General features: G+C 37.3%; 1 protein-coding gene across 29 annotated transcripts in view; it reads right to left on the bottom strand.

The window, feature by feature from the left end:
* MLIP (muscular LMNA interacting protein) overlaps positions 1-27,879 on the bottom strand; it is a 256,000-nt gene that overhangs the window by 119,872 nt on the left and 108,249 nt on the right. For 19 of the 29 annotated variants that reach the window (XM_072734190.1, XM_072734243.1, XM_072734237.1 and 16 more), the window contains 2 exons: positions 15,099-15,254; positions 12,055-12,447 (listed from right to left, as the gene is read on the bottom strand). In XM_072734190.1, the coding sequence (XP_072590291.1) occupies positions 12,055-12,447; positions 15,099-15,254 (549 nt within the window). Of the gene's footprint in view, positions 1-12,054; positions 12,448-15,098; positions 15,255-22,333; positions 22,828-27,879 lie in introns of those variants that run through there. The other 10 variants (XM_072734319.1, XM_072734180.1, XM_072734314.1 and 7 more) reach the window with 4 other exon arrangements.

Below are 27,879 nucleotides of genomic sequence, written 5' to 3'. Positions count from 1 at the left end.
ATAGCCATAAAAGGAACAAAGAAGACACAATTGTAAATATTTATGCATCCAACATGGGAGTACCCAAATACATAAAGCAGCTAATTGCAAACATAAAGGAAATAAATAGTAGTAGTACAGTAATAGTAGGGGACTTTGACGTCCCATGTTCATCAATGAACAGATCATTCAAACAGAAAAACAAAAAACAGTGGCTTCATATGATACATTGGACCAGATGGATCTAACAGATAAATTCAAAACACTCCATTCTAAAACAGTGCACATGGAACATAATCCAGAGCAGATTGTTAATGGCACGAAACCAGTCCCCCCAAATTGAAAAAGATCTAAGACACATCATGCATCTTTTCTGACCATAGCACTATGATATGAGAAATCAACCAAAAGAAAAAGTCTGGAAAGATGATAAATACATGGAGATTAAATAACCTGTTACTAAATAATGAAAGGGTCAACCAAGATATCAAAGAGAAAATAAAAAAAAATAATGGAAAAAACTGAAAATTAGACTGCAATTATTCAAAATAGGTGGGCTGCAGCAAAAGCTGTTCTAAGAGGGAAGCTTATAGCAATATAAGCTGACCTCAAAAAGCAAGAAAAATCTCAAATAAACAACCTAACCTTACACATAAAAGAGTTAGAAAAATAAGAACAAAACCTAAAAGCAGTAGAAGGAAAGAGATAATAAAGATTAGAGCAGAAATCAATGAAATAGAAATTAATAAATGAAATAGAATAGATCAATTAAATCAGGAGTGGTTCTTTTAAAATATAAACAAAATTGATAAGCCTTTAGCTGGACACATAAAAAAAGTGAGAGCACAAAATCACAAGTGAAAGAGAAGAAATAACAAACACCACAGAAACACAAACAATTTTTAAAAATAGTATGAGAAATTATTTGCCAACAAATTGGACAACCTGCAAGGAATGGATAAAATTCTTAGAAGTGTATAAAATCCCAAAACAAAATTAGGAAGAAATAGAAAGTTTGAACAGACCAATTACTGGCAATGAAATTGAATCAGTAACTTAAAAATTCCCACAACCAAAACTGTAGGATCAGATGGCTTCACAGGTGAATTTTACCAAACTTTAGAATAGGTAATACCTATTCTTCTCAGGACATCTGGCTGACTCAGTCCTAGAGTGTGTGACTCTTGATCTCAGGGATGTCAGTTCATGTCCATGTTGGACGTGGAGCTTACTTAAAAAAAATTCTATTTTTCTCAAACTAGTAAAAGAAAAAACAAAAAAAAAACACAAATATATATATATTTCAATATATATTTGTTTTTACATACAAAAACAACCATAAAATAAGTATATATTTATAATATATATTATATATATACATATATATAAGTATATATATTTCCATATATATATAGAAAGAAAGCTTCCAAATTCAGATAAAGACACTGATAGAAAAGAGAACTATAGGCCAATATCTCTGATGAACATGGATATAAGAATCCTCAACAAAATATTAGCAAGCAAAATTCACCAATACATTTTAATAAATCATTCACTATTATCAAGTGGAATTTATTCCTGAGATGCAAGAGTGACTCAATATTCACAAGTCAATCAACATGATATATCACATCAACAAGGAAAGGATAAAAACTATATTATCATTTCAATAGATGCAGAAAAGCATCTGACAAAGTACATCTCCATCCATTCATGATTAAAATTCCCAACAAAGTAGGTTTAGAGAGAATATACCTCAACATCAGAAAGGCCATATATGAAAAACCCACAGCCAACATCATATGTGATGGTGAAACTGATAACTTTTCCCCTAATATCAGGAACAAGAAAAAGATGTCCACTGATAGTACTTTTAATTAACATAGTACTAGAAGTCCTAGCAATCAGACAACAAAAAGAAAGAAAAAGGCATCCAAATTGGTAAGGAAGAAGTAAAACTTTCACTACATGCAGATCACATGTTACTCCATATAGAAAACCCTAACAACTCCAGCAAAAAAAAAAAAAAAACTACTAAACCTAATAAATGAATTCAGTAAGGTTGCAGGATACAAAGTCAATATACATAAATAAGTTGCATTTCTATACAATAATAATGAAGAAGTGGAAAGAGAAATCAAGAAAACAGCTTCATTTAAAATTGTAATAAAAAATAACAAAATATCTAGAAATAAACTTAATCAAAGAGGTGAAAATATTTCATGTTAAAAACTGTAAAAAACTGATGCAAGAAATTGAGACTACCCAAAGAAATGGAAAGACATTCTATGCTTATGAATTGGAAGAAGAAATATTGTTAAAATGTCTGTATAACCCAAAGAAATCTATAGACTTAGTGCGATCTTTATCAAAATATCAAGGGCATTTTTCACAGAACTAGAGAGAATAATCCTCAAATTTTTGTGGAACCACAAAAGACGCTGAACAGCCAAAGCAATATTGGAAAAGAAAAGAAAACTGTAAGTATCAGATGTCAAGATATATTACAAAGCTATAGTAATAAAAAATAGTGTGGTGCTAGCACACACACACACACAAAATGGACACATGGATCAATGGAACAGGATTAGAGAGTCCAGAAATAAACTCATGATTATATGGTCAATTACTCTTCAACAAAGGAGGCAAGGATATGCAATAGGAGAAAGACAATCTTTTCAATAAACAGTGTCTGTGAAACAGGACAGCTACAAGCAAAAAGAAGGAAACTGGACATTTTCTCATACCTACAAAAAGTAACTCAAAGTGTATTACTGATCTAAATGTGAGACCTGAAACCATAAAATTCCTATGAGAGAGCAGGCAATCATTTCTCTGATACCAGTCATAGCAACTTTTTTCTAGAAATATCTCCTGAACCAAGGGAAACAAACGCAAAAATGAACTATTGGGTCAACATCAAAATAAAAAACTTCTATGCAGCAAAAGAAATGATCAACAAAACTGAAAGACAACTTGTGGGATAGGAGAAGATACTTGAAATTGACATATCTGATAGGGGGTTATGATCCAAAATATATAAAGAACTTGTACAACTCAACACCAAAATAATAATAATAATAATAATAATAATACAATTAAAAATGGGCAGAAGACATACACAGACATTTCTTTGAAGACATCCAGATGGCCAACAGCCACATGAAAAAATACTCAACATCACTCATTATCAGAGGAGTGCAAATCAAAACCATGAGATAGTACCTTGTACCTATCAGAATGGCTACAATCAAAATCACAAGAAACAAATGCCGGAGAGGATGTGGAGAAAAGGGAACCCTTGTGCAATGCTGGTGGGAATGCAAAGTGGTACAGTCACTGTGGAAAACAGTATGGAGGTTCCTCAAAAAAATTAAAAATAAATTGTCATATGATCTTGTAATTTCGTTAGTGGGTATTTACCCAGAGAAAATGAAGACACTAAATGGAAAAGATAAGTACACTCCTATGTTTATTGCAGCATTATTTATAATAGCTGAATTATGGAAGCAGCCCAAATGTCCACTGATAGATGGATAAAGAGGTAATACATAGATACATATGCACACACACACAAAATAGTACTCAGCCATAAAAAGAATGAAATCTTGCCATGTGCAACAATATGGATGGATCTAGAGGGTATAATGATTACCAGAGGGGAGGTAGGTGAGGAGATGGGTGAAATAGGTGAAGGGGATTAGAGGATACTTACCATATGAGCTCTGAGTAATGTATAGAATTGTAAAATTACTATATTGATCACCCAAAATTAATATAACACTGCACATTAATTATACTGAAATTTTAAAAAGAATGGGAATGCAGAGAAAAAGAAACAAAAAATAATACAGTCCTCTTGATTAGCTAGTATAATCCAAAAGGTATAGTCCTTTTGACACTGGGAACGTGTCCTGTATATAGGCACTAGCTGAGAGTGGATCTGAAATTATTGTACTTGTGGGTGCAGAGAAACAGTGGCCATCTTTCTCTAACTCACATGTGGTCTGGGAAGGTACTATAGATTGATGTCATCATAAAGTTAATGTCTCAGCTGGGCTCATACCTCTCAGCTTTTTGCTGGTTGGTTTTTGTTGTTTTTTCATTTGTTTTGGCCTCAGCTTCCTATTCTGCTCTGAATAACAGCTCTTCGAAAAAGTTAACACTCTCCATGAACCCTGCTCTTACCACTTCCTTCATTGTACTCAATAGGTGACCTAGTTTCACTTTCTCCAAGGAAAAGTGGAGATTACCAGGAAAATCTATTATTTTCTAGATCTATTCTTGTTCCTTTTCCTCCCTTCTAAGGAAAAATAATGACTTTTCATCTTTTATTTTTATTTATTTATTTTTAAATATTTTATTTATTTATTCATGAGAGACACTGAGAAAAAGAGAGGCAGAGACACAGGCAGAGGGAGAAGCAGGCTCCTAGCAGGGAGCCCGATGTGGGACTCAATCCCTGGTCTCCAGGGTCACGTCCTGAAACTGCTGAGCTACCCGGGCTGCCTGAATTTTCATATTTTATAAGGTAAATTTTCCCTATATACTCTGAATCACAGTAGCTCTTGCATTCTTGGGAATTTTATTTCATCAGTTATCCCCCACGTGCTATGTATCCATCCTTTTTCTTTTTTATTAGCTGTCTCATTTGTCCCGTAAATATAAACCAAAATCCTTCCAATCTTGAAAAACATAGTAATAAATGTCATGCAGTGGATCATAAAAATGCCCCAAATACTCTTTTCCTAAAAAAAAAGTAAAGTCCTTTTCCTCACCACTCCATCTCAACTGCCTTATGACTTGGTCCGGCCACTGGGACATTAGCAAACATGATCCAAGAAGCAATGACTTGGAAGCCAGGAGTGCCTTAGAGTTTGCCAGCTTGCTGAATACAGAATATCACCCTGATGTGAATGCACCCAGGCTAGTCCACTGGAGGATACAAGACGACATCTCAGCTAATGAGCTACCAGCCAACCCAGCAACTGCTTACAGACAAATAAGTGAACCACAGCAAAGATTGGCTGACCTTGCCTCAGATATGCAGAACCACCCAAATGAACACAGCCAAATTGGTGGCCTGTAGATACTTGAGCTAAATAAATGCTCACTCTTCAAAAACACTACATTTTGGCATGGTTTGTTATGCAGCAAAAGCTGACTGATAAAAACATATGCACACACATACACCAAGATTTTTGTGGATCCTGTATATCCCTTAATTTCAGACCCATGTTGTTGTTTTTGTTGTTGTTGTTTGTTTGTTTTTTTAGTGACTCTCTTCAATTACCCAGTGGTCTTGGCTGTTTGACCATACTTTCACCAGAGGGATTAGCTCAGTTTGCTGCTCAGATATTTGGATTAAACAACCATTTGGTATGGGCTAAACTTCGAGCAAGTATATTGAACACATGGATTTCCTTGAAACAGGCTGACAAGAAAATCTGAAAGGGCAATTTATAAAACATCATTGCTTTTTTTAAGAAAAACTATACATTTCTTATTTAGTTTCAGAAAGAAATCAAGATGAAAAGTTTTTAAATCAATCAAAATAATAAAATTTACTAGTGAAAAAAAATCAGTATTGTGCACCACACAATCATGATATTGATTTCCTTACTTTTGTAGCCAAAACACCTTAAAGAGACTTCCCAAGGAGTCCCACCCTTTCGTAATCCCCCTCTTTTGGGTACGGGTGGAATCCAGGACATGGTTCAAATAGAACCCGGCGAAGCTGAAGGTGTTTTGCAGATATAATTCAAGTCCCTGGTCAGGTGATTTTGAGTTAGTCAACAGATTATCCTGTGTAGGTATGATCTAATTAAGTGAGCTCTTTAAAAGAGGGTCAAAGTTTAGAGATTTCAGCAGCGGAGATTTTCTTTCTCTGCTGCCAGCTTTAAGAAGCAAGCTGCCATGAAATGTACAGCCTCAAGGAAACAAATTCTGCCGAGAACGAGGGAGCTTGGAGGCAAATCCTTCCCCTTGGGGGCCTCCTGATGAGGGTGCAAAGTGACACCTAAACTTCTAAGCCAGGAGGCCCTGAGTAAAGAACTGGTTCAGGTGGGCACAGATTTCTGATCTATGGAAACCTAGAGAAAATAAATAGGTGTTTTTTAAAGTCATTAAATTTATGGTCATCTGTTATGCAGCAATAGAAAACTAATATACTTCCCACTGACTTCATAACAGGTCTTACTTCCTACTCTTCCACAGAAACTGTTATTGCCAATGTCTACAGTGATTCATATTTCCTAAGCCTTATCTTTTCTGACTTCTCCATAGAATCTGACTTCCAAACTCTCCCTCCTTTTAAAAACTGTTTTATCTGTGGCTTCTATTTTATCACTGTCTCCTACTTTATTTCCTATCGTTTGATAAGTCCTTTTCATATCCCTTGTCTTTTTCCATCCTCTTCTTATATGTTGGTACTTCCCTGGCCATTCACATTGTCTGAAATGCCCAGGCCCTAGTTATCTGCCAAGAAAACTTGTGTACTCATTGTTCACATTTCAGCTACCTACAGTGTGACCCTTCCTGATCATCTGGGCTGATCTAGGCGTCCTCCCCCTGAACTTCCCCTCCTTCCTAGAACATGTTCCCTTCCATTGCCACTGTTTTCAGGTGCATCTTTTTCAAGTTCCTTAAAGATAGGTACTATGCCTTATACAGTTTAATTCCCTTACTCCCTAATGCCTGTCATATTACCGTCATGCAGGAATGAAGAAACAGTGTCTAGTGGATTCAGGAACAGAAGGACGGAGTGGGAGTGCAGGGACATAGTGTCTCCTTGAAGAAAGCCTCATCACCTCCCTCAGTGACTATCCCCTCTTGTTCTTCTCTAGACTCTGGATAGTGAAGATGAGCAGGGGAAGGGGACAATGACTATGATACCAAATTCAGTCTTTACCTCATCAGCAAGAAAAAAACTGGGTTCTGACATCAACAAGTCAGGAGACCCTCCTGTTAAATAAAAGGTTCCATCACCTTTCTGCTGGAATTGTTAAAATAACTTGATTTTGCATAAATGTACTTCCTCTGCCCCTTGGGCTAATGGCAAAATTTATTCATCATTCAGAGGAAATAACATGCTACCATTGAGGGATCTCAGGGATGCATCAGAGCAGATTGAAGCCTGGGGGTATTAGGAAGGTTTCTATGTCTAACCCCCTACCCAAATAATTTGTTGTAATTTTTTTCCATGGATCCATAAAATCTAGGTACTTAATAAATATGCATGCCAGTGTCCTAATTTCCCAGACTTTTATGTAAAAGCATACTTTATTTACTCCCAGCCAGTTTTTCTGACCTCATTTTCCATATCTTCCCCTCTGTTCTTATACCCAAGCTACTTTTGAACCAATATAAAACCTCTCCCTTGGGTTCCTGGGTGGCTCATTCAGTTAAGTATCTTGCCTTCAGTTCAGGTCATCATTTCAAGGTCCTGGGATCAAGCCCTGTATCAGGCTCCCCACTCAGAGGGAAGTCTGTGCATCTCCCTCTCCCCACTGTTCATGCTCCCTTTCTCTCTTTCTCTTAGATAAATAAATAAAATCTTGAAAAAAAAATTTTTTAAACAAGACCTCTCCCACCTCACAAATTCTTTACCCTGTACCCTAAAACATGCTGCCATCTCAAACTTAAATATGGTAAATCATCTGTTGAAAACCTACCATGAGCCAGGCACTGTTCTAGGCACATTGCATACATTATCTCATTTAATCTTCACAAGGAAGGTTGATATCATTATCCCACTTTACAAATGAGGAAACTAAGGTTTATTATTTCAAAAAACTACCCAGAGAAACATGGTCACTATGTTGCCAGTGTCATTCCTGCTTTCCCAAAGCATCTCTCTAGTGCATGGGCTCCTTTCCTTACCACCCATCTATTTCTCAACTTCATTTCTGTCCCTATCACCCCACTCACACTGTTCCCATTTAGGTCATTTGATGACCTTCTAATTCTAAGATATAATGGGCTCTGAAGGTCCTACTTTATTTGACCTTGTTTTTTATTTGATTTTTCTTTGTATTAATAATATTTTTTTATTTGACCTTGTTGTAGACTATTCTTTTTGTTAAACATCCCACCAACTTTCATTGCATGAAATCCCTCTTTTCAACTTCCTTGGACGTGGCCCAAAGGACGTCCTTCCAAAGGACGTGGCCCATTCATAGGCCCTTTACAGTCTCTGTCATTGGCTTCTATTCTGACTTGAACCTTATGTCTTTTTGTTCCAAATTATTTCCATGAGTAAATATCTCCACTTTCATCAACTTATGTAGCAAATATCTCCAGTCTCCTATCCCTCTCCTATGTTCCAGATTCATACTTCTGGCTCCCTAGCAGAGGGGGCACATTATGATGTGCCATCAAGGCAACCCAAACTCCACATTAAATGTCTTATCTCTTCCTATCACTTCCCAAAACCTCAATTAATAACATTCATCCAATTTCCCTGGTTAGAAATTTCATCCATCCTTGACTTTTCCCATATATGTCAATGAACAAATCCAGTTAATTCTACCCTGTAAGTTCTTTTTAGTCCTACTGTCACTGCTTGTTGCTATAGGCTTTATCATAGGTCTTTCAGCCAAATCACTCTGTGTTTGTATGTGTATATTCACCTCTCTTTTAACTCTAATATTATCCCCAGTTAAGACAGTTTAGACTTTTACCTCAACACTTAAGATGCCAACACTCAAAAACATTACTCTTTCTTTCTGAATTTTATTTGAGAGGATTTTGACTCAATTGCTTATTTTACATATCATTATTATTTTTGACCTACACTTTAAATTTTTTAACGATTTTGTGATTTTTTTAACATAATGCACTTTTATTTAAACATGTTACTTCAATGAAAGTATTTGGAACATCAATATATTCAACTCAATATTTATATGGAGTATGTTTATGATAAAATAGTAACCACTGTGGGGAACAAAATGTTTAATAAAATGGATTTAACATGGATTTTACCTCTAAAGACTTTACAATCTGCTAGGGGAGATAAGGCATGCACCTAAATAGTTATAATACATGCTGAAATAGGATAAGTATTATAAAAGATGTACAGAGAAAAAGCTATCAGAATCATATTGAGGGATAGTTTATTTTGACTCAGAGAACCAAAGCTGACTTCATAAAGGAGTCAATATCTGTGTAAAGACTTCAAAGATGTGAACTCTTAAATATTTATTCAGTTTACATACTTTATTGAACCTCACCTGCATGCAAGACACTGTACTAAGTGCTGGAGACACAGAAATAAATTAGACAAACCTTGACTTATATTGCTCTCTGTTTTGTGAGGAAGGAAGATAATCCATTATTACAGTAGGGTGAAAGGAGTTATAATAGAGATTTCCTAAAATGGCTAAAAAACTATATGGAAAATGGTAAAGATGGAGGAGAAGTCTTAACTTCATAGGGAATGTCTCTAGGAAGAGGCACTACTTGAGCTGAGTTTATTTTTAAAGATTTTATTTATTTATTCATAAGACAAACACACACACAGAGTGAGAGAGAGAGAGAGAAGCAGAGACACAGGTAGAGGGAGAAGTAGGCTCCCTGTGGGGAGCTCAATGTGGGACTCAATCTCAGGTCTCCAGGATCACACCCTGGGCCAAAGGCAGGCGCTAAACCGCTGAGCCACCTGGGCTGCCCTTGAACTGAGTTTAGAGTATCGAGTAGCCTAGCACAACATGGAATGTGCCCAGGAAAGAAAAAAGCTTTATACTTGGAGGAATCAGGGGCTTAGGGATGGAAAAGTATGAAGTATGTACTTTTGTGATAGTTCAGAAGAATTGAAGAAGAGAAGTAGAAGATCTGGATAGAAAATGACATCTAGGCTAGTTTATGGAAAGATTAAAAGCCAGAGCAGGAACTGAAGGCATCTTGTTGAATAGCTTAATAAATTATTGCTGATTAATAGTGCTAGTTTATGGACAGTTCTATACACAGATTCGTTTTTACCAGGTAGACCAGAAATTCACTTAAATGACTACATTTCTGATTGAAAAGTTGATGTTGTTGGCATCAAGTAATCCAATCAGGAATATGCTTTAAACTTGTTGCTTCTGCTACTGACTACACTAAAATTCTCAGAATGCCTTCTTCGGTTCTCTGGTGATTTCTCTGTGATTGACATTTGTGGTTAACAGTTATCTTATTCTTATTTTATCTTATTTTTATTTGATGATGGTCTACTATTCATCACTCAAATGGATTTTTTTTAAGATTTTTTATTTATTTATTCATGAGAGAGAGAGAGAAAGGCAGAGACATAGGCAGAGGGAAAAGCAGGCTCCCTGTGGGGAGCCCGATGTGGGACTCAATCCTGGGACTCCGGGATCACACCCTAAGCCAAAGGCAGACACTCAACTGCTGAGCCACTCAGGCAACCCTCAAACAGATTATTATAGGAAAGTGAAACAGAAACAATGGCTACTCCCAAACATTTCAAGAACCACTATTCCCCCATTAGTGGTAACCATCATTTTCAGCCACCGCCAATGAATTAGGTTAAACTTTGCCTTTTCATTAAGAGCTTTGATTATGTCGACTATGATCTACTGCCATATGATCATTTTGGACAAAAGATCCCAAAGTATGTTCAGTCTCTAGTTTGACTTCTGTGTACTTGGTCATATAAAAATAAATGACCAACTCAGGGAAAGAAATCTAACAATTGAGGGGAAAAGTAAAGCAAAAATCCAAAAATTGCTTCATTAAGAATATTTTCTTTGTTTACTTATACTTGGTATCATCAAATTATTCTTCCCTGACTTTGGAAACCCCCATGTCTCCAACTTGGCTATTCTATCATCTTTCCCAAGGCAAGAAAGAAATGTTTAAGTCTATCACTGCTTACTGAGAATATGTTTAATTATATGATTAGAACATTTCCAATGTTCCAACTGTCTAAGAATAAATTTTGAGAAGAAATAAATATTTTAGTTCAGTAGACTGAGGTGGGGTATCCCAGTGAGAGTTTTCTATCACCAAAATATAGCTTAAGGACACTGGATGCTTATAGGTGGCATAAATTCAGCATCAGGAAGTCCGTGAAGGCTGTACAAATGAAAATAAGGTGGCACCCAAAATAAGATATCCAAGCATAGGTCATAGCAGCACCAAAAGGCCAACTCATCAATAAAAATGTTCTCCCCACTACTTTGTGATGTTGCAAGTGCCTGGTTTAGCAGATCCTAAACAGGAAATCCTGGGTACTGACTCATGCTTTCTCAAGGACAACTTTGCATCCACTGTCTACTCCCAAAGCCAGCCTCTGCATACCTGACATTCTACCTATGCCTTCTCAGAGTCATTTTATAATTTCATCACAACAAATAGCCAGCCAATGGCAAATTCTTCCATTTTTCTCTTCAGAATCCCTCCCTATCTACCCCCTTTCTCTCCTCCCATCACAGAAATGGGTCTTAAATAGGTTCTCCAACTTAAAGGAACTATTCAATTTTGCTGCTAAGTTTTGGGGTAGGATCTTCTTCCCATTTCACTGAGGCAAGACCTGTGTTAGTAGCTTCCAGGACCACAACAGATATTCTCCTTAAGAAACACAGGTGAGAATATTTTTTTTCTTACACACTCTTACTTCCTAGCATATCCTTTTACTACTCTTTCAGTAGTTTAAAAATAATGTGCCTATGTCTAACATCCAACTGATGTCTCCCCACAGGATCTTTCTCATATCTGCAGTATGCTGGTGGATGCATTCAGCTAACCAGGCACTCTCTCCTAAGAAACTCCCAGAATCAACCTTTTCCAAGAATTGTTCAAAAGTAAGAGATAACATTCCCCCAGATCCACTCCAGCTGAACATTTTACATTTTCTCTTCAGCCAATTCACAGTACAATTATATAATCTTTTTTGTCTTATGAATGTATTATCTATATTTACTCTGTGTTGATTTATGATCTTGGGATTTTGGTTTTTCAACATCTTTTTCTTTGAGAGTTTTGTATGCCTCAAACAGGAAGGCCTTTGCAGACTAAGGATAAAGAGTATATAAACATTCATTTTTTCTTATGAGAAGAAGAAAAACCTACCTGCCCGTGCTTTTGCTGAGGGGCAATCCCATGAGGCATTTCAGAATGTGATGGGGCCTGGAAGTCTGTCCCCCGTGTTTTGGGACGTACCACGTCAGAGACCAGACTGGAGGAAATTGCTAGAGACTTGGGCCGAGAAGCTGTGGTGCCCAACCCCCCAGGGGGGCCTTGTTCATCTTTTCCACTTGTAGCTTCATCTTCCCCTTCCGAGTCCACAATAAAGACATATTCAGCTTTGAAGAGGTCACTTTGCTGCATTCCTTGAAGTTCTTTTGCTTTAAATCCCCTTTCTTGTGAAATCTTTTCACTGACCTCTGAAGGATAAATCAATGTCCCTTGGTTTCTCTCTGGTTGGCTCCCAGCATTCAACGTCAAGTACTCATTGGACTCAGACTGCAATTAATGTAGAGGCATAAAAGCATTAACATTGGTCTGACATGGCTTCCTTTTTGCATGTACACTTAAAAGTTTAATCTGCTTATAATCTCCAAGGACAAGGTTTTTTTAAATATATTTAAAAATTAGGTTGGTTTAGGAGAGATTGTGTTGAAGTTAATGGAAACATTCATGAAACAAACGGGGTTTGGTCAAGCAAAACCTGTATATCCTATATAAGCCAGGAGAGAAAGGAAACCCCATTGAAAGTTTCTAAAATAATACAAATATCTCCAAAAGCCTGAAAGGAAAAATAAAATTGCAATAAACTACATAGACATTCATACAAAACAATCTGAACTAATTGAAAAGAACTCAAGAATAAGACACCAAAAAAACAAGTAGATATTTTTAGTACAAAGTATTTTCCACTGCTATTTTATTTTGTAATTCTAAATCTTTTCCCATCCAATTTTCTATGAGTGCATAGAGGGTTTACAAGACCAGAGTAAGATAGCTTTATCAAGCTATCAAACATCTTCTGAAACAATGGCAGCAGTGAACACTAAGATTGTGTTTAAAAGACCAATGTTTATTTTTCTGGTTTTGATAACCATGTTGTGGTTATGATCCTTTTCTTTGTAACATTTCTTTAGGCCTAAAATTACTTAGGAATAGAACATTTAAAAAGACACTAAGTAAACTAAAATAAATGAAATTTCAAACATGATGATAAATTTAGCATATGCTATTATGTGCATATACGTTGTATGTGTGAAAATAGAAGTCAAACTACTAATTATATATAACTAAAATAAGGAGGTGATTTTATATATCCATTGCACATTTTTCAGCTGATGATAATTTAGTTGAAGCAAAACACAAATTGCCTCCAATTAGGATTTCTTGAACAATGGTCATTTCGCATTTTAAATTAAAATACTGTACAATCACAAAAACCCAAAAATAAGTTTAAATTAAAAATAACAGGATTCAAAGACAAATTGCTTATTACAAAAAATAGCAATAACTAAAAAGATGGCAATAATTGAACTAGTTTTTGAAAACATTATTAATGATCTAAAATAATTCCCTTCCTATAGTCCATGATTCTCTGTCCTCTGATATATTTTTTACAGCTTTATCACTGTCTGAAATTTTATTACATACACTTCACTTTTTTTATTGCATGCCTTCCCAATAATGACTTATGTGAGTTGATTTTACTCATTCAGAACACAGCACCAAGCATATAGTGTATTCAGTAAATAGTGGATAAATATATAAATGATCAAGGGATGATTTACCCTATTCTAATACTAAACTATTTTTAAAAATAGGAGAAAAATCTTGAATATTTTAAATATGTAGTTGTGTGTTTATCATTTCAATCAGCAAATATCAACATCTTAGGAAGCTCTGGAGGTTTGCAACCAAGATGAATTCATATATCTGCAGTCTCATGTGCTCATAGCACCTGTAACAAAGGATCTCATAAATATATTATGTGTAGTCAAGTACTATAAGAAACTTCCCAGAAATTCCTATTGTAGCATTCAAGATCTCCTTGAAATAATTTGACCTCAAGAGTCTTTGAAATAAGGTAGTAGCATTGAAAATCTCAGATCACAGATATATTATAACTTTCTGGATGTTTTCATACAGACAAGGTGAATCAGATTATTTTATCCCCTTTTAGTGGTTCAAGAATGCCCCAAAGTCCCCCAGTCATATTTTGCTCATAAGGAGATGGTACTGAAATACATTTTAAAGAGAAAGTTTTTTTCACCCAAAATGTCATTAGTCTAACAAAAGTCATTTTCAGGATTCTTTAAAGTTTTTTAATTTTATTTCCAGTCTTGGTCTTCATTTTAGATAAGCATTATCAGCATATAAATAGAATTTGATAATCTATCTTGTCTCTTACTGTTTTATAACAGTAACTTTTGCCATAAAATTACATAATTGCCATGATTATAACTTTCTGAAAGTGATGTATTATCACATTCTTAACTTTTTTCTGATTATTAGCTATTAGACAATTTTTATTTTTTCCTGTTTTCCTACACAACATTTTTCTGCTTCTTTACTATTTCCTTGGAAAACATTTCCAAGAGTTAGATCACTGAAAGGTTATACACATTTTTATGACTGTGGATAAGGGCTTTCCACCAAACTTACACAAATTCACAAAGCTAGTAGCAAAGTGTGAGCATGTCAATATCTTCACAACTGACCCAGCCCAGGATATTGCACATTTTAAATTTTGCTTATTTATTGCATGTAAAACAATAATACATCACTGTTTTCTCTTGTATTTTCTGTCAAGAAATTGACAGAAATTCAAACTTTTCAAGAAATTTTGTTTTTACTTTTTTAAGACATATTTGGGAGAAGAGGAAGTGCTAGGAGGCAGAATGTGCATGTGAAGAGCAAGGAATAGGACGTCAACTGAGAAAAGTTGAGAATAGTGTATTAGAGAAAAAGAGAGTATGATAAAGTTTGGGTTTCTATTACACATTATATTTTTAGTCAGCCTTACATTTCACAGACATCTCACTTTGTGCAAAGGAAATAAACATTCATACAAATTTCCAAGTTATTCTTATGGACAATTAATATTTAATATACAATTGCTTAATACAAAAAAAGAACAAAAGTAATCCTACCCTATTTACAGTTTCTGGATTCTTATCACTGGGTTCCTCAGGAATTTTAACAAGGAATTTAGAGGTGTCAGCCAACTTAGAGTGGGTTGGTAGTCTTCTGACAGTGGGGACAAATGTGAAGATCAGAGGTTTGGCTTCAGAATCACCAGAAGAGACCTATGAGACAGGTAATAAATTAGACTTTCAGTCCTGTCAAAGGTTTATCTTGACTTTATTTTCTATATACCATGATAGTTACTTCATTTATTTTGATAAGTTGCCTATTTTCCTGTGATTGTGTGTATGGTTGCCCAAGAAAACAGCTATAAAAATAGTGATAATTGATCAGATCCCTTTCCTTAATTACTCCATTTATCAGAGAAAGTAATACAACCCCAGAAAGATCCTGTTATAGGGGATGGCAACAAAATAGTGGATTGGCTAGTTGATCTCTTGGTATATTACAGGGCACATCTACCTCAGTAAGGTCATCACAAACACAGCATCTAGTCTGTTTCAAAATTTACCATTATTCATTTAACCCTCAGTTTGCCTGTTCAGTTTGTCTCATAATTACCAAGCCTGCAAGAAATTTCCAATATGTACCCTTAATGGGAGTACTAAGAAATGGATTTAAAATTGAAAGTATGCTTTTTTTGGCTACTAGAATGCCAATGTCTATCCTCAAGGATATACTTTCTCTTTTATTCATGCTTTATTCATTCAAGAATAATTGTGCTTAGTGTTTGTTGTGTGGGAGGCACTCAGGAGCCAGGGATGCCATAGTGAATAAGCAATGGTCAACAGACCATGCACAAGAAGAAAAAAGGGTATGCAGACAATACTAAGGGAAAAGTAATGAGGGGTACCTACCTATCCACCCTGAGAAGCTCTGTAAAAGGCAATATCTGAAATATACTCCCAGTGAAGAGGAAGATAAGGCTATCCTGGGCTAAGAAAACCAGATGAATGGAAAATGGAAGGGCAGCAACAGTGCGGTGTGGATCAAGCTTAGATTCTGTCCTATTGGCAACAGACAACCAGTATAGGACCATAGATTGGGAAATGATGAAGTCACATTAAAGTTTTAGATAGATAATTCTGGTTTTAAAAGATGCATGGCTAGTAACAAGCACAGAAAGCCAAAAGCAATAGAATGAGGACTAAATGAAAGGGAAAAAGAGAAGATGGTGCCATAAATTTTTCTTTCAAGAAGTTTGGATAAGGAATAAGGAGGGATGTTGGAAGTAATTAGCAAGAGAAAAAGAGTCAAAGAGGTGCCTGTACTGGCATGTAATTGAATAGACTTGAACACACCTGTAGCCTGGCAGGAGGAACCAGGAGAGAAGGTAAGCAAAACAAGGTCCTGGAAGAAGCAGGCAAAATAAGCTAAGGGAACAGGAGAAAGAACATGGCCTCCTTTGAGTCCAGAGATAATGAACTAAGATACAGAAAAGCTCATGAATATGGTGCATTGGGGAAGCAGAAAAGTGGCATAATCAACATTCAATTATAATCAATAGCTATATAGCTATAATCGATAGCTATAATACTATCAGCCCCATGTAGTTGGAGTAACACTTATTCTCTGTCACCTCCATGCCTCAGCAGAAGAAATATGATACACACTGGTAAGACCCTAACTCTCCTCTCTCTTTAAGTCATGCCCCCTTTTAAGGCCTTGGACCCCTCAGGCTTAATCTTGGCATTCCTTTTAACTCCAGCCATGTCAGCCCCTGTGAGAAACCTGAGCCTCAGAGTCACCCCACAACCCCTGTGTGCTATGCACACCCCTCATTCTTTTCCCATCTGTGCCCTGCTCCAACTCTTGAAGGCTTTCAACCCTACACTTTCTGGTATTCAGTCAGCCATCACAAAATCCTCCATGTCCTTAACCTCTAACTATCCTAGCTTTAGCCAAACCATGGCTTCTTCTGAAAGGCTCTGTCTCAAAGATGCAACCTTAATGGTAGCTATTTTCTCTCACACTGGCCCTGGAAGTACAAGAATGTCTGCCTCACTCCCCTGTACTGCTTCCAGACCATTCTACATTCCTCTTAACCTAGGAACTGCCAGATTTGAATCTCTTGTTATTAGTGTATACCACTCATAACCTCTCCTCTGCACTGTCATCTGCCCGCACCCAAATTAAGCCCTCCCTTTTTGAATATTTAGTTCCTGGCTCAATTCCACTCTCTTTAATACTATGCTTTGTGCGATACCCAACATCATTGTTCAGAGTGTGTTGCCCTGGCCTCTATTCCTTCCTGCTTCTCAAATACCTAGCCTCAACCAATAGCCACAACACCTCTATAATGTCACATTTTCTATTCTCTTCCCTCTGATTGCCACTACTTTTCCTTCCATACCCCCCTCTCATACTCCAACTCCAACATTTCTCAGACCCCACCAGAATGAAAATCTACTGATCCTTCCAAAATTATATGGTCCCATACTTTTTTTTCTTTTTAACCAGCCTCAGTGACTGCATTCCCCCACAGTTCCCCTCATGCATACTCTTCAAGTGTCCTTCCCTCTCTCACATCATCCCTTCCCATTTGGGTAAATCGACACCCTCACGAAATCTAAACTCCTACCTACTCTACTCCTGCACCAAAAAGGTATGTGATTGGAGGAAATCACACAACTATGCTTACTGGTTTCATTTCGAATTTATGACTCTCAGCCCAAGCAGACCCTTCAATGCTGCTCTATAAACACACTATAGCTTGATAGCCCATGCACTCTCCCACTTTCCTAGAAAACTCACATCCTCTCCTCTTTCTTCAAACCCCCTACAGCTTCTTCAATGGTCTTACTCTGAGCTGATGACTTTGTTTCTTATTTCACTGAGATAACTGAAGCAATCGGAAAAGAATTTCCAAGGTTCCCATCACATCTACTTATCTACCTGTGTCTTTGTTCTTTTATGTGGCCTTAAGTCCCACCACTATGTGCCTACTAAAATCAACACTCACTTGAATATTTTACCTTCTACTTACTTTCATTTATTCAACAAGGTCTCATTACTGAATGCTAAGACACCTCTCTAAGTGGTGGTGATATAATGGTGAGCAAAAATCTTTACACTAATGGAATTTACATTCTAGTGGAAGAAGTAGTAAACAAAAATAAATATGTAAAATATATGGTACTTATATAGTTATAAGCTATGAAGACTGGTTATAAGGCCATTGCAATGGCCCATGGGAGAGAAAATGGTAGATTGAACTTGGGTTGCTATGGTAACCATGATAAGAATAGTTAAGATTCGGTCTATATTTTAAAGGAAAACTTAGAATTTGCTTAAAAATTAGATGTGGGATATAGGAGAGAGATAAGAATCAAGGGCAGCCCGGGTGGCTCAGCGGTTTAGCACCACCTTCAGCCCAGGGCGTGATCCTGGAGACCCGGGATCGAGTCCCACATCGAGCTCCCTGCATGGAGCCTGCTTCTCCCTCTGCCTGTGTCTCTGCCTCTCTCCCTCTCTCTCCTCTCTGTGTATTCACATGAATAAATAAATAAAATCTTTTAAAAAAAAGAGGAGTACATAATTATTGACCTGAATGACTACAAGAAGTGAGATTTTATTCACTAAAATGGGGAAAACAACAGGTGAAGCTAGCCCAAGAATAAAGATTAAATTTGCTATGTCAGATACACATCCCAGTGGAAATGCAGGCATGAGTCAAGTTTAGAGGGAAGTCTGTGCTAAAGATAAAATTATTAGGGTTGTTAACTGATACATAGTATCTAAAACCACAAGACCAGATGAGATCACCAAGGGAGGAGGCAAAAATAGGAGAAGAGGTCCAAGATTGAACCCTCTAGACTCGGAACACTAAGTGATCCAGTAGCTAAAGAAGAACTAGCAAAGGTGACATGGGGTTTTAAGGAAAATAGAAAAGACTGGAATATCATTGACATCAATAGGAAAGATGCCTGACTATAAACAAAAGGACTGATAGGCTATACTAAGGGCCCATGAATTTGTTGTGGTAAAGCAAATTTGCTTGGTGGTTTGATATTCCCTGCAGGGATATTCAAATGACCTCTCACAAGAACAGGGAAAGTCAACTGTAGCACTTACAGAGCTGTTGTTTGGAAGTAGTTTTAGCAGAAGGAAATTGAGGAAATTGAGGACCCTTGAGAGGAAAGCAAATGACCACCATGGAGTGGAGTTTGGATGGGTCCAGAAGAGAGACCCTCAGATTCCAGGATTCAGATTCCAGACCCTCAGATTCCAGTGTTCTCTGAGGCTCAGAGTACAGATTCGGTAGCACAGTGAGTGTCTGGGAGAATGGGTTGGGTTTACAGTATGGTATGTGAGAGTTTAAGATTTAGAGGTATGGTAATTCTATGTGGTCTAGGCTTTGGCCTTGAGACAGAATATCTGAGAAGAAAAAACAGAAAAGTCACTGAGCTTGTGAAGCTCAAGCAACTATGAGACAAGAGGGCTGGCAAGGTCAGCCTGGCAAAAATGGAAGTCACACTGGGTGACAGCAAGACTCGAGAGCATGAGGGTAGAATGTGACCCTGGGGTCAGGTGGTACCTGGAGCAGGCTGCCTAGGACACTAGATTAGTAATTGTATATTTTCTTTTTGAGCATGTAATCAAACAAAGAGAATTGGGTCTCCTATAAGAGATTTCACCCAAGTTATAGGACGAATGAACTAACCGTAGGCCATTTATTATACAGTAAAACTTTCTGGTAACTAAAAAATGAAAATAGCTATGCCTTCTAGAAATGATGCATATTCCTCAAGGAATATCAAACATACAGACAAACCCTTCTGATCCAACTCTCATGTTTTAATATTCTTTTTTTTATACAAGATTTTATTTATTTATGAAAGAAAGAGAGTTCAGGGGGAGGAGTAGAGGGAGAGGGACAAGCAGACCCTGTGCTGAGTGCAGAACCCAATGCAGGGCTTGATCTCATCATGAGATCATGACCTGAGCTGAAACCAAGGGTTGGATGCCTAACCGGCTGCACCACCCAGGTGCCCCAAATATTCTTTTATGCCTTTAAAGATAGTTGTCATTATTGCCTCATTGCAGTCATGTCAAAATTCCCAGGTTGCAGCTAATCATCAGAAAATAATAAATCAGTGCTCTCCTTTGTGGTAAAGAACATTAGATCCTTTGTGAGATTTGGGAAGCCCATTAGTCTTATCAGCAATAACAATACAACACACTTACTGGATAGATTATTTTCTAGGAAGGCTTTTTTACAAGACTAATCTCATCAATATCATGATAGATGGAGAGTGATTTTAGCAACAAAATCACTAGAGGTAGTTCAGATAATTCATCACAGAATTTCATGTGGGTAGGAAATAAAAACAGTCTTTTAGGAGTCAAAAAAGAGGTGAAATTGTGACTTTATCCCCAGGTTCCATAGGCTTGCCCCATCTCCCCCCATGATGACTACAAGTCTATCTTAGGTTCTATCCCAGTAAAAGTCAAAAACTAATGTATGAAAGGCTTCAGTATAAGTGCCCCATGAGTATGAAATACATGTAACATTACTAACAGGAAGTGGCTTTGCCTTTAAAATGCACACAATCCCAGAAATTTACTTCTTCGATGGTCTTGCATAAATTTATATAATACATGCCACTTAAATCTCTAAAATACAAATAGATCTCCACTATTGACACCCCCATAAACTATAGACTTTTTAAAGGGTAATAGCTGGGGTGCCTGGGTGGCTCAGTTGGTTAAGCGTCTGCCTTCGGCTCAGATCATGATCTCGGGGTCCTGGGATCTCCCTGCTCAGCAGGGGGTCTGCTTCTTCCTCTCCCTGCTGCCCCCCCATGCTTTCTCTCACTATCTCTGTCTCTGTCTCTCTCAAATATATAAAAATCTTTTTAAAAAATAAAACAAAGGGTAATAGCTATAATTTTAGTGAATATAATGGAAACACAATATGAATGAAAACTGATGCTTCGGTACATAAGGTGCACTTTTAACACAACGCCCTCAAGGGAATTTCTAAGCATAACCACATGTTGACAACAAAAGCAAAAGAAAAGTAAAATTATTTCTTTTTACATTATTGTCATATTTTCCTACAGACACATCCATATCCTACATAAACTGTCTTCCCCTTTGTAGGAGAACATTTTTTTTTAATTTTAGTTGAAACAATACATGATGTCATTCAAGAATAACATAAAAGGGAAAATCTAATACGACTAACGATGTATTCATCTTCCTAGGTTACTGTTGGAGAAAAAGATCAGGGATAAATTCCTATCTGCGCACATATCCTCAGAAGCACAACCACAAAAAGGGCAATGGCTTGGTATCTGCTTTTAAGCTGGGAATACAGTGTTAGCACGGGGCTCTTTTCATCACTCTTACCTAGCATCCTGTTTTCTAACCAAGGAGGTACAGATTTTTTATTTTTATACAGAATTTAGGTTGGAAAAGGATTTGAAATTACACTAGCTACACGATGTAACATTTAGATGAAGAGCCACGTGTTAGCCGGTAGACTGCTGAATCCCCTGCTCAGAAAAGAAGAAAAAAATTTTGTCTCCTTACTGCATACGGTGGCCAAGTTCCTGTGGAGCCCAGGAATGAATCGCTATGGTGATGAAAAATCATTTTCCACACAAAGCAGAAACAGATGCATGTTAATATCATTGCACTTGTTAACTGCCAGTTAACACTTTCAGTTGTCACTGCCATTTAAAAACACATCTTAGTTCCTATCCATGGGAAACTATTTTAATAATAGAAATTAGCCCTAAAGGATTAAAATCCTACCCTAAATATGGTTTCAAGCACTCAAAACTCTATGAGACGGTCCCCCTTTCACCGGACAGCCAAATAATAACTTAAGAAACTAGGTTTCCCCATGCCATGCAGGTTAAGTGCTCCATTGCTCAGTTTGAGGCTGCAATGCCTTCCTGTCTTCTAGTCCCCTGAAAGTTCTCTTCCTTCCCATGTTGACACCCACACTCGCAGATGGCCACTAGCCTCCCTCCCGTTAAGAAGAGACATCACAGGGTGTCAGCTTCAACACTACACCAAGGGCAGTCCTGAGCATTTTCTTTGGTTGGCCAGTAAGCAGTTTGCTTTTATCTGCTCACCCCTTCCACTAACTGTAGATAACATTTCATTTTGATATACAGTCAAATTTATCTATACCCAGGCAGCCTTCCCGCAAGCCCTCTTGCAGCAAACACCAGATTGCACAGCCTTTAAAAGTTCTTGAAAGCATTAAGGAAAGACTTCCTTTTACCTGGGCTGTGGTCTGAATGCTCCCTGCTAAGACGCACGAGTTCATTTGGAAGTAATGTTCCCGCAGACACTCGGAAGCCCCTGTTCTGGAAGCATTGATTCATCACATAAGGGAGTGAGCAAACCGATGACTGAGGTGGGAAGGGAGCCTCTCACTAAAACAACATACACTCACACAGAAAAAAAGAATTCTAAAAAGAGGTAAAGTGGAATCCTCCCTGAATTGAAGAATTCTGTAGTCTCCAGAGTAGATTTATGTTTAGATAATTTTTAGATGTGGAACTTCACGAGAGGTCACACTGACTGCTGAAATGAAGCCAAGAGAAGTAAAAAAAAAAAAAAAAAAGAAAGAAAGAAAGAAAGAAAGAAAAAAAAGCCACCTATATGTGTTTGCCCTCTTTTCTTGTCAAGCATGTATTCCAATTACATATTCTCCGAAAAGAGAGAAGCCAGATTGTGCAGGGACGAGAAGCTGATTGAAGGGCCCGAGCATCTGCCAATCTCAGCAACCAGTTGGTCACACTCACTGAGAACATTCAGAGGTAGAAATACATGCAAACACTGTGTCTAAATAAAGCACTAGAAAACACACAGTGATCATTTCAAAAAATCAATAGCATTATCATTCTTTGGCATGTAAATGCAAGCAGCAAGAGCATCTGTAGTGACTGAAATTTTGCTATTAATCAAATTAGCTCTAGAATGAAGCTTGGAATCAATATTTGTTGAAACAAAATTCCCTTCCGAGCTTCCTGGAAGACAGTGAGTGTCCTGACTGCAGACGAACAAACCTCAAGACTTCACACATGAAATTGATTGGAGTCTTCAGCTTTCCGTATTTCTATTTTTTTAAGTATTGATTTTTCTCCAAATCTGAAATATCTATATTTGTGCTTTGGCAATGAAAGATGTTGCAGCCCCAGGGCTGGTTACAGACCGAAGGCTATGAGAAGGAGTGAAGATTTTATTTTAGGACCTGGATTATATACCTCTTAACGTTTTCAACTTTATCAAAAGCCTGAATTTGTGGAAACATTACAAGTAAAATAACTGCCAAAAGTGATTCTACTAGCACACTGGCAAAAATTCTTCCAAATAACACAGCACTTTTTGACCTGGAAAATTATCTAAATTTCTGAATAGAAGTGCTATTACATCATTAGACAAATTATATGCCTTTCTCTAGGATACGTATATTTATGGACACTCAAAAGAAAATATAACACCCTCCCCACCCTCAAAGAGTTTACAGTCCAACTGAGAATCGAAAACATATGCAAATAATAGAAATACAAAGCAAAAAAGGAAAAGGAAAGAAAGTTCCACACTGAAGTTCTCCAATGTTATGCATAAACCACCAGGAGAGCTTGAGGAGATCTGGGATGGGCCCTCAGAGTCTGTGTTTCCAGCAAGCTCCCAGCTGATGCCCAACTTGAGTGAAGGTACCTATCAGAACAGCAGTACGCAGCAAGTAGAGTCATAAAGGACGAAACCCTAGAGTTGATCATTCACTGGCTGCAGGACCGACCCAAAGGCAGTCCTTTCACCTATGAAATGTGGATAAGAATAGTACTTATCTCACAGGGATCTTGCGAGGATTACCGTGAAATCATGCAAGCCCTAGAGATCACATAGTTCATCTCACACAGTTCTAATCAGTTGCTCCCTGGGGCAGCAGCAATTCAGTCCATTGTCAATAGTTCTATCTGTTCATTCCAAGTAGATTCAAACAATTGCCAAGCTCTTCCCCAATACCTCATTCTGTCTTCCCTCTGGTCTTTTCTCTCTTATTCCTTCCCCCAATCAAAGCAATATTTATTGCTTTTAGAAATATCTGCTATCTCAGCCCCTATCTTTTGCCCTATTTGAATTCTTCCTTGAATCATTTTATAACATGAGAACCAATTAAATTAATCCATTATTTTGCTATTTGGCTCTGTGTCTTATTGGCAACTTTAATCATTTTCTTTCCTTGGTTTTATTAATAATTGTTGGTGTTGCAACTATTTGTTATATTGATAGAAGTATTAATTGTTAGTTTGAAAAAAACATAATGGTCATGCATTATAACAGCATGCTTCAGCCATCTGGTTAGTAACTACATATAGCCTCAAAGAGCACATGCATTCAGGACAATTTCTATAGAAACCATCCTCATTTGAATAGAAAATGATGGCACCTGTTCAAAAACAGGCCCCAGTCTTGGATGATGAAAAACAAGTGAGTTACTTACACAGGATGGAGGGGTGGGAAGGAGGAGAGCATCTATCCTCCAATTACAATGACTTTTCCTATTGGTAAGAACATTGCCTAGGGTCTACCCAAGACCCTGAAACATTTATAAACACAAACCTTTTTTTTCACAGTGTAATGTAGACATTTATTCAATTAGGTTAAGCCAATCATGCATCACATAAACATACACGTTTATTTCTCCATCTTTTTGTATAAAAACAAACTTTTCAAGCATCTCTCTCCCACTAAACAATACAAAACAATCTCTTGAATAATCTTTTTTCCAAGAGAAAATAAAATTTGTCGAAGTTTGCGACAAATATAATTCAAATTTTCTTTAAATTTTGGCATTATTGATGGCCAAAGTAGGATGTCTTTCACCCTCTTACTAAGTATATATTACTGCAGTAACTTCTGGCCAAAAGACTCTTCAGATATTGCTTTTAAAATAAACAGTATAAAACAAATAGTCTCTCTTCCTGACATGGGAAACAAATTTGAGAAAAAAAATAGATTAGCACACAAAAGTTTGCCAAGAAACATGTGATTAAACAGATCCAGCTGCCCAAGCTATTCAGACATCCATTTGTCTGTTCCTATACCCGTGCTTGATAAAAGAAGGTACTAGCAATCCCGTTTATCTTCATAAACATCTGTTGAGTACCAGGCACTATTCTAAGCTCTGAGAGACATGAAGACAAAGAAGATTTGGAACTTATTCTCAACATGCATTACAGTCTCATGAAAGAGACAGAAGTTACGGTGGTCGCCAGTGAAGTCAGAGGATAGTGCAAGGTGATATGCTGAATACAGACCGCCTGGGGAAGTAGTCTCATCTTCCTGGTGAGATTTCACTCCTATAGCTTCTGAGTTCTGAGTTCCTGTTTCCAGTGACCAACACTGGCACATTTCTCATTCTGTTTTAGCTCTAGGTGGTATATTTTCTCTGAAAATGGGAATTACCAAGAGCTTGGTTCCCTGTATCTAGGACAATAGGTGATTCTAGGGATCCTAACCAGGACCATATCAATTCACAGACTCAGAATTGACTGTATTATAAAGTGAATTCTGACCTCTCATCAAAAATATGTGAGATTCTATCACAGCCTAAGTTTGGCCTCATCTTTATCAGGCATCTTTATTGGCTTCATCTGGGTTGCTTCTACTCCTGGTACTACTGTACTCGTAGATTCTTTCTTCTTTGGGGTTTATACTCCTAGTTAATAGAGTACTGGTAACTCTCCTTAATTCAAGTACACTAGAAACTTCGAAGTATTGAGGAAAACCTAGCGCCTAAGTGAAACTGTGACATAGTCAGATATTCAGAAAAGAATAACAGGCCTTATACATGGTAGAATTTGAAGGGAAAAGAGACAATGGTAAGAAACATTTATCCATCAGGAATAAGTGTTTGGTAATCACCCTCCCCTTGTTGAATTCACTTTCTCAGCTTGGCTTCTAGCAAACTATTTCCTTTTCGTTCTGTTGCTATCCCCTAAACACTCCTGCTCAGTTTGCGTTGTGCCATCCTACCCTTTAGGTTTGAAGTAGCCCAGAAGTCACTCCTTGGATAGTCTCATCTGGTTCTATAACTTTAAAGAACATTTATAAGCCAATGACTTGCAAATTTATTTCCCCAGCCTGAATGGCCTCCCTGGATAATCCACTCATGCATCCAAGTGATATCTTCACTTGGATATCTCATTAACATCCAAAACTGAATTATTTATCTTTCTCCTGAAACTGTTGCCCACTACATGCCCCTAACCTCCCCCCACCTCAGCATATAATTGTATAATTATTTCTCAGTGGTTAGGCTAAAAATGATGGGCTCACATCAATTTTTTTTGTTTCCATAATCCTCCATCAATATATCAGTATTAGCAAATATGCCAATAATCTTACTTTATCATAATGCCCCACACTAATTTATCAGTATATCTTCCTTCAAAATAAGTCCAGAAAATGTTTATACCTTACTACTTCTACTCTAACATCCTAGGAGCAGAACCTATAATCATCTTGCAAAATCACTTCCTTCTAATGAATCCCCCTACTTCCTCTTCGCCTCCTATATCAGCTACGCTGATAAACAACCCATACAACCCTCCCTTCAAGCCAAAGGACTATTCCCCTGCTGCTGGAGGTAGTGTAACAGTGCTCAGCTCTCTGTCCTCTTCAAAAGTTCTCTCAGCTGAATAAACCTCCTTGCCCAAAGCCATTCCCCCTCCTCAGGGGTAGCTCTCATCTAATGGCTACTTGGTACACTCATATAAGAACTGGCACTCTCCTTCCAATTTAGGGTAACTCTAAAAAGTGATCCCAAATTCAGTGCTCATTATGAGGTCAGTTAAGCTTTTGCTGGGTCTGCATTGCAGTCCAGTTCTCTCTCTGATTTATTTGCTTCCTTCCCATTCCCACAGGTGTTCCTTAGAGCATATCCACGATGGTAAACTTCCAGCATGCTAACTCCACCTTAGAATCTGCTTCCTGGGAACCAGATCTGTTGTCACCTTTCCTTATGGTTATTTGCCACACAGTAGCAAGATTGAACCCTTAAAACAGAAGTCAGACAATGCCACTTTTCTATGCAATACTCTCCAGTGACTTCCTTTGTCGCCCAGAGGATAAGCCAATATCTTTACAATAGCCCACAGCCAACATAATCTGGCCCCTACTACTCACCTCTCCTTGCTCCCCTCAGCTCTATCTGCAGTGATTTCTCTGCATTCCCAGAGCAGTCCCACTCCCTAGAATGTTTTTCCTAGACTCATGAGTTCCTTCACTTCCTCATATCTCTGCTCAAATGTCACTTCAACTGTAAAACATTCCTCACTACTTTACATAAAATCACTACCCCAATTCTAACCTCTTGCTAGCACTCCCTGTCCCCCTTAGCCCATGTTATTTGTTTCCAGAGCACTAACCAGCCCCTAATGCTTGTTTATTATCTGATTTTGTCATTGGATTCTAAGCTTCATGAGAGCAAGGACTTTGTTTTGATTGTTATTATTTCCCTAGCAGCTAGAATAGTATGTGGAATATATTAACTACTCAGTAAATATTTGTCCAATAAACTTATTAACTGTGATCTCTTTGTGGATATTTATGTTCAGTTATATTTTTGTGTGAAGAGTGCCCTTAAAAGCCATCATCATAAGCTATGGATAAAAATTTTATCTGTATTACTCAGTTTAGAGGATGATGAAAACTTTGTCCAAAATGGCTCAAACATAAAAGAATATAATTGATTACTTTTAATACTCTAAACTATTTACACCTGGACTCTGCCCACCAGGGCAAGTCATGGAC

This window comes from Vulpes vulpes, chromosome 1, assembly GCF_048418805.1.
Source record: "Vulpes vulpes isolate BD-2025 chromosome 1, VulVul3, whole genome shotgun sequence".
NCBI lineage: Eukaryota > Metazoa > Chordata > Mammalia > Carnivora > Canidae > Vulpes > Vulpes vulpes.
This window is presented reverse-complemented; position numbering and strand designations above follow the sequence as displayed.